Source organism: Frankliniella occidentalis, unplaced genomic scaffold, assembly GCF_000697945.3.
Source record: "Frankliniella occidentalis isolate FOCC.00 unplaced genomic scaffold, Focc_3.1 Scaffold21, whole genome shotgun sequence".
NCBI lineage: Eukaryota > Metazoa > Arthropoda > Insecta > Thysanoptera > Thripidae > Frankliniella > Frankliniella occidentalis.
This window is the reverse complement of record NW_026267151.1, coordinates 1,949,970-1,960,943: the sequence shown is the minus strand read 5'-3', so window position 1 is coordinate 1,960,943 and position 10,974 is coordinate 1,949,970. Positions and strand designations below refer to the sequence as shown.

At 37.4% G+C, this 10,974-nt stretch overlaps 2 protein-coding genes across 3 annotated transcripts; one reads left to right on the top strand and one right to left on the bottom strand.

Annotated features, from left to right (window-relative positions):
* Positions 1–1,815: 1,815 nt before the first annotated feature.
* On the bottom strand, positions 1,816–2,888 carry LOC113211210 (superoxide dismutase [Cu-Zn]). Its single transcript, XM_026429519.2, has 4 exons — positions 2,683–2,888; positions 2,504–2,600; positions 2,197–2,384; positions 1,816–2,119 (listed from the first exon to the last, which is right to left on the bottom strand). Exons 1-4 carry the CDS (start codon positions 2,749–2,751, stop codon positions 2,009–2,011), a joined length of 465 nt encoding a protein of 154 aa, XP_026285304.1. The 5' UTR covers positions 2,752–2,888; the 3' UTR covers positions 1,816–2,008.
* A 146-nt stretch (positions 2,889–3,034) lies between these two features.
* On the top strand, positions 3,035–10,874 carry LOC113211222 (exportin-4). 2 transcript variants are annotated; one of them, XM_052264811.1, is made up of 20 exons: positions 3,035–3,123; positions 3,200–3,260; positions 3,574–3,679; positions 3,773–3,948; positions 4,069–4,182; positions 4,301–4,417; positions 4,507–4,663; positions 4,758–4,876; positions 4,953–5,110; positions 5,201–5,802; positions 5,891–6,231; positions 6,309–6,478; positions 6,570–6,735; positions 6,846–6,963; positions 7,043–7,218; positions 8,186–8,366; positions 8,458–8,621; positions 8,750–8,932; positions 9,032–9,124; positions 9,219–10,874. In XM_052264811.1, the coding sequence occupies exons 2-20, from the start codon at positions 3,210–3,212 to the stop codon at positions 9,429–9,431; spliced, it is 3,405 nt and encodes a 1,134-aa protein (XP_052120771.1). In that variant the 5' UTR covers positions 3,035–3,123; positions 3,200–3,209; the 3' UTR covers positions 9,432–10,874. The 2 variants fall into 2 exon arrangements, with proteins under 2 accessions (XP_052120771.1, XP_052120770.1); XM_052264810.1 differs by having other exon boundaries at positions 3,062–3,260.
* The last annotated feature ends 100 nt before the right edge of the window (positions 10,875–10,974 follow it).

Sequence of the window (10,974 nt, the reverse complement as noted above, 5' to 3'; positions counted from 1 at the left end):
GGGGGGGGGGGTGAGATACAATCAATTATATCCTTACCAAAAAAACAAACTTTTTTGAAATTGGACCACATTCCTTCCTGCGTGGGTTATCAGGGCCCTCACTCATGCTTTTTGAGAAAAAGTAAAAATCTACCTGGGGCTACAAACATATAGTTTTAAGTTTTCTTTTTCAAATTAACTTTACGGGGAAACATGATCAGGTTGAGTAGAAATGTTGAGCTCAAGCTTGAATTCTGGTGAGTCCACCTGGAAGAGGGTTTTGGCTAATAACCAGATTTTCCCATGACTGTTAGATAATTTTCATAGCAATGAATCAGAACAAAATTCTGCATTAGAATACACCCTTAAAGTAAGAAAAATGGTTCATTTCAATATTTCTATTTTCTTTGTCAAGGAAATCCACTACTAGTTCCAGTTGTTCTCACTCCCCTCCCCCCAGTATGATCAAATACTGTCAATCTTACTATGAATGTTATTTTGATTGTTGAAACAATTTCTATAATATGAATCTTATCAGGGATAAATGGTTAATACTGTGATGCAAGATTGATGTATGATTTTGGCACCTTGATTTTCTTTTTATAGGTCTACTCAGTCTTTTTTTTTACTGACCACTTTACTGTTGTTGCCAGGTTAATTCTGGGATTGGGACCGTTGAATCTATGCTTTGGTTTGTACCATCAGCACAGCAAGAATTAAACCCCTCTGGTAGCGATATTTATAGCCAATGGGGTTCAGTTCTTTTTGTGATGATAGTACACATCAATGTTGAGAGGGAAACTATCTTTATAACTATGTTATTACTTGTTACCATGAAATTGAAATGATTTCACATTATAAACTTCTTATTTTATCTAATTATTTACTTAATGTATTTTGTAATATTTGAATGTTGAATTTAAGAGTTGATTTTGATTTTCTTTTTTTGTGTGCACATACCCAGTGAGCAATGAAATGTCAGACTGATGTCAGAACGATATCAGTGATCAGAAACATTTCAATTTCAGGACCACATTTTTATCAATCTGATGCAAAAACTGACAAATTTCTGATATCTGATGTCGTTTTGATATCGGTCTGATATTGCATTGCTCACTGGGTAGCTTTGCTTAGTACAGCCCCACTGTTTTGAAAACAAGGAAGAAAAAAAACAAAAAACTTGTACATCAATTGTAGAGTCTTTGTGGATGAAATTTAATGTACACTTCCACTTTTGCTGACAATATGTATTAAAAGTAATTATTTTATTCTGAAAATGTTTTTAAGTTGTTTATGGTCTGAAATTGTAATGTGTTCCATTTTAAAAAGTACTGAAGGCATGAACATAATGCTCATAAGATAGGTCAGTGCAGAGAATGGTTGGTGCTGGGCCTGAATGGGAAAGCACAGCAGCCAAATCAGTCTGAGCTGCTTATTACTAACTGCATGTAAGTGCAAGCTACATAGTCTATAACATAAATGGTCCAATATGTAGGTACAAATGGTATTGTCCGTCTGACAAAAGAACAGCTCACCCACTGGCTGGAAAGCGTAGTGAAGGTAGGGGCAACTGCGTTCTTTCGTCAGCATGACTATAGACTTAAACAAGCTGACTCCAAGTCATTAGCTTCTAGGCATGGCATTGCATAACCAGGTTGTGTCTGAATTGGGCAGCATGATTTACATACTGCCTCAAATTTAACTGAAAAGAGTTTAAGAGCTGCATTTGAGGTTGTTCTTGTATGAAAACAAATATTAAAGGTGTGCACTGTGTTACATTGTGTCAATTTTTGACAGTCTCCTCATTTATAAAGGCATCTTATGTAAATGCAAGGATTTAAGGACATTGTTTATGTAAAACTTTAATTTAGAAACAGGTACATTTTGATTTTAACATTGCCCTAGAGACCAAAGAATAGAACTCAATCTATCATTGGGTGGAATGAATACTTTGGAGAACATTTATAATCAAGATAGTAATGGGTTAAAATTAAAAGTGTGGGCAATATACAGCTATGCATGTGTTTGATTAAGCCTTTGCGAGGCCAATCACTCCACAGGCCAGGCGCCCACCGGCATTACCAGTAGTCTTGCTTAGCTCGTGGCCACCTTTGCCCAGGTCATCGGGATCAGCATGAACCTGCACAGAACCATAGTTTTAAGTAGTGAAAAGGTATTCGACAGCAGTTCAGAAAGTCATAAAGTAATCACACATACCACAACAGTTCTGCCAATGATGCTGTTAGGCCCTGACAAGCTTATCATTTTGTCTGAGATGTTTATCTTTGCCACACCATCAGCTCCAGCCTCTACGTTTCCAAGATCACCCGCATGTCGAACAGCATCGGTGGGGGCTCCATGTTCCTTGCCCAGAGGGTTGAAGTGGGGCCCAGCACTGGTGCAGCCTGTACACATAAATGAGTTATCCATACAATAAAGTGGAAGCATGAATCAGCACAAAATCAAGAACAGGAACCAACTTGAGTTTAAAGATATCTGAAAAGTTCTTAAGGTAGCAACTTACCGTTTGTGTTATCTCCAAACTCATGGACATGGAAGCCGTGAAGTCCCTTAGCTAGTCCGGATAGCTCTCCTGACACCTGTACGGGGGCGCCATCCGCCTGGAGATGACAAGGACTTTATGTAAAGCATACTGACAAATCGGTAAATCAACGTTCCTCATATTCTGAAAAAAAAACTTACACTTTGCTCGAAGTTGACGGTTCCCTTGACGGTCTCACCGATGAGCACACACACTGCTTTCACTGGCATGGTCGCTGATTTAGGAGACTTGAAGATTGGAGTCAAAAAGTAAGTGCTTACCAATCACAGAGACGGCCAACAACTCACAACAACTGACTGGACAGTACTCGGATGGGATGGGCAGCCCGGCTAATCGAAATCTATGGGGTGGCCTTGAACGAGTGACATTGAATGAGCTGCTGAATCATTTTCTTCCTTTCTTTTTCGAGTTTGGCACCTGAGACACCATGAACTGCTTTGGCCAGGCCGGCTCGCTACAGAGGGCTTCTTCTTCTTTGTTTTGTTCTCTCTCGTCACAGCGCGCTGAACGCAGGTAGCAGTGTAGCAGCAGGGCGGCAGCGGAGCTGAGTGCGGCCACAGCGGCCACACAACAGTCGTTCGGTGAATGGCCAACCGAATGAAAAGTGAACTGTTGTTTACTCACTGTTATTTTGTCCTTTCTGGTTTATTTGCGTAGAATTTCGAAAATGGGAGACCACATTCTCGAGGAGCTCGAGGCCGCCGCGCGTGTGATGTTGGTATGTTCAAGCCCTATCTCCCTGAGTGGCAAGCTCAGTGGAGTTAAACCCTGGTTTAACACACAAGAAATGTTCAATTGGCATCATTTAAAAATTAAATTGAATTAATTTGATTATTTGGCAAGCTTTGTTCAGGTTGTCTTGTGATTCCCTTTCTTTTTCTTAATACTGTTCTTCTTTATAATTTGTACTTGGCTGTGGTTATGTATTAGTTCTAATCTTCTTTTCAGTTTTATTAATCCTGCATTTAATATCCAGTTCATCTTGGTGAAGCGTGTCATATTTTATTTTATCTTTTCTTTCTGATCTGCAGGCAGCTCCCAATGTTGTCACATCAGAGCAACGCCATGCTGCTGAAGCTGTCTTCATGAAATTTCGGAAAACTAAATCACCTTATGAACTCTGCAAACATATTCTCCGTAGGTCTTAAAATGTTGTTCATCACACCCTTTAGAATAACTATCTCTTTGACCTCTTTCCCCTCTTATTTGTATGATGTCTTTGGATTGCAGAGACCAGCAAAGTAGACTATGTTTTATTTGAAGCTGCTGGACTGGTCAAAGAAGCTGTGCTTCGTGAGTGGTCTCTCTTGACTGACGAAGAAATAAAATCACTTCAGCAATATCTTTTAAGTTATGTAATTGAAAACGCAACTCTCGCTGCCTTTGTGCGGGAAAGAATTCTACAGGTGAGATTCTTCCACAAGAACTAAACTTTATCTGAATTAAAGCTTTTATAGTTGCCCATAATAGTATGTTCACTTGTAGAATAAAGACAACTTCTTTTATAATTTTTTTAATGATTTTAGGTAATTGCCATAATGGTTAAAAGACGCAGTAGTGTACTAATTGTGCCAGTTCCAGAGCGTACCAAACTTTTTGATGAAATTGAAATGCTTGTTATGAGTGGCGATTTACCCAGGGTAAGTTACACTCATTATTATAAACCCTTCATATATTTAAATATATACAGTTTATACATGCATTTACGTATAAATAAGAAAGATGTCCAGTCCTCATCATAATTTAACCAAATTACAGCAAGTTTTAGGTTGCAGCCTAATGTTTGCAATCATGCAGGAGCATGCTATCACTGTGAAGTCAGCAGACATAGGGCTGCGATATGAAGTACATTATAAAGTGAAAAAGAATTTTGAGGTTTGTTAAATTTAATATATTTTAAAAAAAAGGTTAATACTCTTGAACTTTGTTTTTACTATTTTTGACTCACTTTCTTTCACGTGCAGTCAACAGACTTGAAGCGCATTTTTGAGTTTTGTCTTCGAGCTATTACTGAATTAATTAAAGCAGAAAAGCCTTTCAACAATACCGTGTGTGTGCTCATGAAGCAGCTTCTAGCCATTTTGGAGGGGGTCTTGACCTGGCAGTTTACCACAAGAAGACATATCCTTTGCTAAAAATTTATAATGTCAATTATGCTTTTTTTGTTGAGATTTGTGTGTTTAATAATCATATCTTCCTTAATGATCATGTTTACCGCTTTTTAAGAAGCTCGCTGGCTTAGTGGAAGTACGATACGAATTAGGGGACAACCCCTCGCTGTGTCCACCCATGAATTGGAAAAGTTGTTTGTTGCAGCCAAACATCTTTTTTGAGGTAACCCAAGTGACCAATTATTTTTATTCCTATGGTAAATAGCTGTTATAATACTTTATAAACTCAATTCACATAGATCTATTGGAACGTTCGAGACAATCCTCAACTAGCCCACCATGCACTCACCTGCTTAGTTCAGCTCGCATCTCTACATGGCAAAATACTTTTATCAAAATCTGATGAACTTGCCTACCTCACAGCGTATATTCAATGCTTTTTAAATCTTATTTCAAGGTGTGTTTCTTAGTCTGTGTTCATTGATCAATCCTTTTGATGTTTATCTTTGTCCTTTGAATAATTGCATTATTTTTCATCTGTTTTCAGTGTTGAAATATTAGATAGAGAAGCTCTTGGAATCTCAAATATGGTGCGCAAGATGTGGTTATGTGCATCACCTTCCTGGCTCACAGACATTAACCAAGATCTGCTAGTAAATGTTCTGCAGCAGTTCACTCGTCTTACTTGCCAGTTTGGAGAGGGAGCAGCTCTTGAAGAGTCAATGAATGTTGAAGACACATTGTACATGGAAGCTTTTGAACACATGTTGGGGGTTTGTGTTGGTATAGTAAGGAAGGCAAGTGTCTTTCCCCCAGATTTTTGCATTCAGATTTTCAACACCTACCTTAAGTGTCACTTATCGCCACCTGATGGAACGAGAGGTATGGGCCATGAGCTTGAAGCTGAAGAGATAGGTGAAATTGAAGAGGATGATCAAACCAAGTTCAAGGACCAGCTGCAGTCCCTTGGTGCACTTGGAAGACACGTACCTGGGCATTCACTGCCCTTACTCTGCAAGTTACTGGAGGAACGTACAAGTCGTTTGCACGGACAGCTTCAGCGCATGAGCCAACAAGCAATGCATATAAGTGATTCAAATATTTTAAACAACCTTAGTGAAGACATTCACTGGCTCATTTTAATATCAGGTAGAATACCAAACTCTGTACGCTACTCTTAACGCTTCTCAAAATTTAGTAATAGAATACAGAAGTTACCTTTTTTCCTTCCCTTTAGGAAATGTTATAACTTGGGACAGTGAAGGAGAAACTCCACAGATTCCAAGTGAGATAATCAAGCACAGTATATCTCAATCAAGTTCGATTAATATAGACACTACTATGAAAGTTCTGGCTTCCCCTGATCACCATATACTGGACATTCCTGGAGCTGAACAGTCTTCAGATCACATTATCAGACTCATTGCAGCTCTTTTCCGACTCTGTGAAGTAGAAAAGAAGGCTGCTGAAGCTAAATTGGGACATTTACTTAGTCCAGAAGTTGGACGTTCACTTATGTGGTGCTTGGAGAGATGGTGTGGATGCTACCTGCTTCCAGTTGAAACTTACTATTCAGAGGTAAACATTGTTAGTTATCACTCTCATTTCTGTCTTAATGAGGTCAAAAACTTTAGACAACAAATGGTGCATTTCAGATGAGCATGGCTATTATGACTGCTTTTGGTGCTGATACTGAAGGGGCCACTTGGACTGTTAACTTTCTTCTAAGAAAGATTGAATCCAATTTGAAATATTTTAATGCTGAACCTGAACTTGTAAAGGAAACAGTTGCTATGTTTAGATCTATGGTCTCCACAAAAAAAAAGTAAGTCGTCTCATTCCCTTATAAATTGTAGTTTCTGATGCCTGCTTCAGCTTGCTAAAGTGTTTAACACATTGCGAATCTTTGTGTTTAGGGCAGCCTGTGTTTTAAAAACTGAGGGTATTCTAAACATAGTTCATCTGCAAGAAAATTTGCCTGAGGGAACACTGCCACAGCAAGCCAAGAGAGGACTGTATGCTGCACTTATCCTCGCAGCAGCTGGCCTACCTGAAAATAATAGAGCTGAATACTGGAATCAAGTATGTTTTCTATCCATCTATGATTTTTTCCCCCCTTAAACCTCTGTCTTTTTTGAACTTGTGCATATATTGTTAAAAACAATATATAAAAATTAACCTATATTTTCCAGGTTCTCAAACCTATACAAGATAGATTTAAGAGTATTGTATGCCATGAGTGCTTTGCTAGAAACTATCACGAAGAACGTGTCAAATCAGCCATTATTGAAATTTTAGATCACTTTATCGGTCAGTTCTTAATTTATGATCCCCTGTCACTCAACATGGTTTTCATTTATCAAATCTAATTTAATCTGAATCTTTTTAGGTGTCGCTCAAGGAGCTCAATGTGGCACTGCAGAGGCTATTTTTCAGTACCTTGCTCCAGTTTTATCTGAATTTTCAACTTTAATAGGACTTTACCACAACTATCAAAATGTTGTTGAACTCATACTTGAGTTGCATGTGGAATCTGCTCGACAAATACTCAGTTTTTTGGATCAGGTTTGTTGCATCTATTTTCTTTGTTTTGTTTTGTTTCTGTTTGTGATGTTTAGTGCCTAGGGAATATATAAAGTCCTTTTAATATTGTTTGCTTTTCGTAAGTACCCTAGTTAGAGATTTTCTTTTTCCCTTCCTTTTTTTTTTTTTTTGGAGTCTTAAAGAACTCCAAATGTCATTTATGTCTTCCAGGAAGACAAACGGCAGGGCTTGGAACTGTGCCGACAACTCATCCAGGACTATGCCCCACATTTAGTATGTAACTTTTCAGGTTGAGTGGGAGGCTAACACGCATGATGTTTGTCTGATGTCAATTTGTCGCACGATTTAAAGATTTATAAGCTATACTACTCAACAACGTTAAGAGACGGAAGGCTGCGTTCTAGAGGACTTTTTTGCAAGCATCTGCGTGAGCAAGTTAGGGCCTGGCTCGTGAACCCGGAGCAGGGATCCTCTAATCTTTGGTTGTTGTTGAGTTTAGAAAGACATTCCTTAAACTGCTCTGTTTAGTTTGTATCCTTTTTGCAGATTAGACCAATTGAGGGCTTAGATTCACTGTGCTATTACCAATTGACAAGCTAATCTGCAATACTTTCTAGCACCCGCATCTCTTATTTGAAGCAGAATTTTTGCTTTTGCCTCACTCAGTTCTCTTTCCTAATTAATGAATTATTTTTTTATTGACCTTAACACGTCCGGCGCGGTGTAACATCATGTAGGGTGGACAAACCAGCAAAGCGCTCTAGAGTTTCCAATTGCACAAGGTTACTTGGTAATACGGAAAATGTTACCATGATAATTTTGGAGGACTGTGTTGATTATGTCACCACTCTTGCTGTTGCTTATCACCTTTGACCATAGAAGGTTCTTTGTCAAAATTTGGCAGTGATCCTAACCATCTAATGAGTTTACAACCACTCTTGCCAAGCAGTGTAATTTTTTTTCTCACAGCAGTGACTTATTTTTGCAGGAAGAGAGCAGAAAAATGTTTAATGCATGTTTGCAAACGATTCAAACTTATGCTCAATGGAATACAAATCGTCTCTCCCTTGAGAAGGCTTCTGAAGAAGAAACATTCAGAGACATATTGTTGCTTCTCCAACTCTTAAGGAATCTGCTGTCCAAAGATTATCTAGATCTGTACACATCTTGTAAGTACTTCATGTTTGTATGGGTTTTAGTAATGCTGTCAAAGATTCTTGAATATAATTGTGATAGCTGGATCCTGAATTCTGTTAACAGCATCACCTGAAACACAGCAACCTGGTGTGGCTGCATCTGATGTTGTAATATATGGGCTTAACATAATCATGCCATTGATGACAGGAGACCTCCTTAAATACCCACAATTGTGTACTCAGTATTACAAAACTATAATGTATATAGTGATGATGATACCTGAAAAGGTATGAGACGTAAATGATTGTTTCTTGTGCCATAGCTTGCTCATCTTGTATTTGTTTTTTTGTGCTTTTTTAAAATTTCTCTTTTTATTAATCATTATTTCTTGATCATTATTTGTTATTGTTTATAGGTTTGTTCCCTACCATCTGATCTTCTTAAGAGAATGCTAGCTTCAGTTGAAGTTGGCTTGGTTTCTTTCGGTCAGGAAATTATGGAATTAAGTTGTAGCTTCTTACACAGTTTTGGCACTAGCGTCCTTCAAAATGTGCCGAAGGGAAGTGAAGTTTATATTGCGTTTCAACCCTTTCTCGGTGTAAGTTTCAATCATGTTTTTGTTTTTGTTTTTTTCAACTGGTTTATCTTGGAGTAGTTTGGCTACATTTTTTTATGATTATCATTTTTATAATTTCAGATATTTTTAAACCTAATCCTGTCAGATCAAGTTCCTACAGAGCTTCAGTCTGCTGTAGGCTCAACATTCTTTGTTCTGATTTGCTGTTTTCCAGTGAGTAATTACCTCTCTCTTGTAGAATTCTTTTTTTTTTTTTTTTTTTTTGTCAATGTGCTCTGAAGCAAGAGTTTTACCTGTTCTGTTGTAGGAAGACTACAAAGTAGCAGTCCAAACACTTCTGCACAACCAACCAGATCCTTCTGTGGCTGAGAGATTAGCAACAGCTTTCACAAACCTAACCGAATCCATTGAATTAGATAATTGTGCAAGACCAAGAGAAAACCGTTGTAATCGTGATCGTTTTAGAGAGAACTTTGAAAAGTTTTGTTGGAATATTCATGGTTTTCTTAATATTAAATAAGACTGTTGTTGCCTTCGTTTTTTTTAAAGTTATAGTCAGGGTGGTCCGGTACTGCTGAGGAGATGTAAATTATTCAGGAGGTTTTTGAAAGACTGATAGACTTCATTTTGAAGTTATGTTATTCTTAAGGCTGTATATTTGTATATACCATCAATGCTTTGTAAAGAAAAGCATCTTTACATCTCAGCATACTGTACGTATAATTTAGGAATCAATGTTCTCTATGGTCTCAATTTTCTGAAATGTTTGCACATTATTGACTTGATACGCTAGGACAAAATAGTCTCAAACACTGACAATTACTGTATTAGGTCTCCTTGTGTGTATGCTGATTTTCCTACCAAGAGGGTTTTTTTAATGCAGATTTTATTACTTCGAATTATGTACCTAGCTGCAATGATAAGTTATAAATTGTAGCAAGTTCAGTATGATAAGTGAGTTGCTTGCACTGAGCAACTCGCAAGTTGGTACCAAATGTCCTTGGTACCCTTAAATCATCTTCGTACCTTGGTGTTCTCAGATGTTTCTTTTCTGCTCTTGATAGTGGCCTGTGTTATTGACTAACAGTGGATTATATTTATTTTGGTGTAATCTGTTTTTCTGTTTTGTGTGTACAAAGCCAAACATTTGTTTTTCAAAGGGCTCAATCCGCTTACAAGCTGTGTTGTAGATTTTAATTTCAGAGTTTTAGTTTTAGCTCCTAACAATGTTGTGTGTCATTCTGTAGAGATAGAAGTCATGACAAAGAAAATACTAACTAGAAAAACAGTTGACCATAATATTGTATCTCTTTCAAATTAATTTTGGAACTTGTTAAGTATGCTTTCAAAGCTCCCAAATGTCAACTGCTCCCTGTGCCATTTTCTAATGAACTATTACTCGTGCACTTGTGTTATGTTGACTTTTTGACAAGTACATGAAGTATGCGTCAATTCTTGTTCAATCTTTCACTAGTTTAACTTGCTTTTTTATCAAGGAACAGTTTTAGTTTTCTATTTGAAAATTTATTTTCTATTGGAGAACGGCCTGAAGCCTTTTTTTTTTATTATTTTGAATTAGCCATTCTATGATGTCAAGTCTGATGTGGTGTATGTAAATATGAGAAAAATGTTTACCTCACACTTTGTCCAATCTTACCTCAACACTTCTTATTTGTCTTTATTGATACTTTTCTTGCAGTGAAGCCACAATGTGAACCTATTACATTCATTTTTGGACTCTTTCTCCCGGAATGTGTTAAAAATCTAATCTATTGTTCATTGGTGATCGCTGATTGCTCATTAGGTATCATGTATCAATGTTTTGTCTGTAATTTCTCATTCATGATCTTGATAGCTATGAGTACTAAAATTCCTTTTTGTATTGCAATGTTAAGTAGAACTTATGAAACACACTTGATGTCACTAAGATCTTTTCTTGCTATTTTCATTGTACCACAATCTGTTTTTTCCAGGACTATGCCCCACATTTAGTATGTAACTTTTCAGGTTGAGTGGGAGGCTAACACGCATGATGTTTGTCTGATGTCAATTTGTCGCACGAT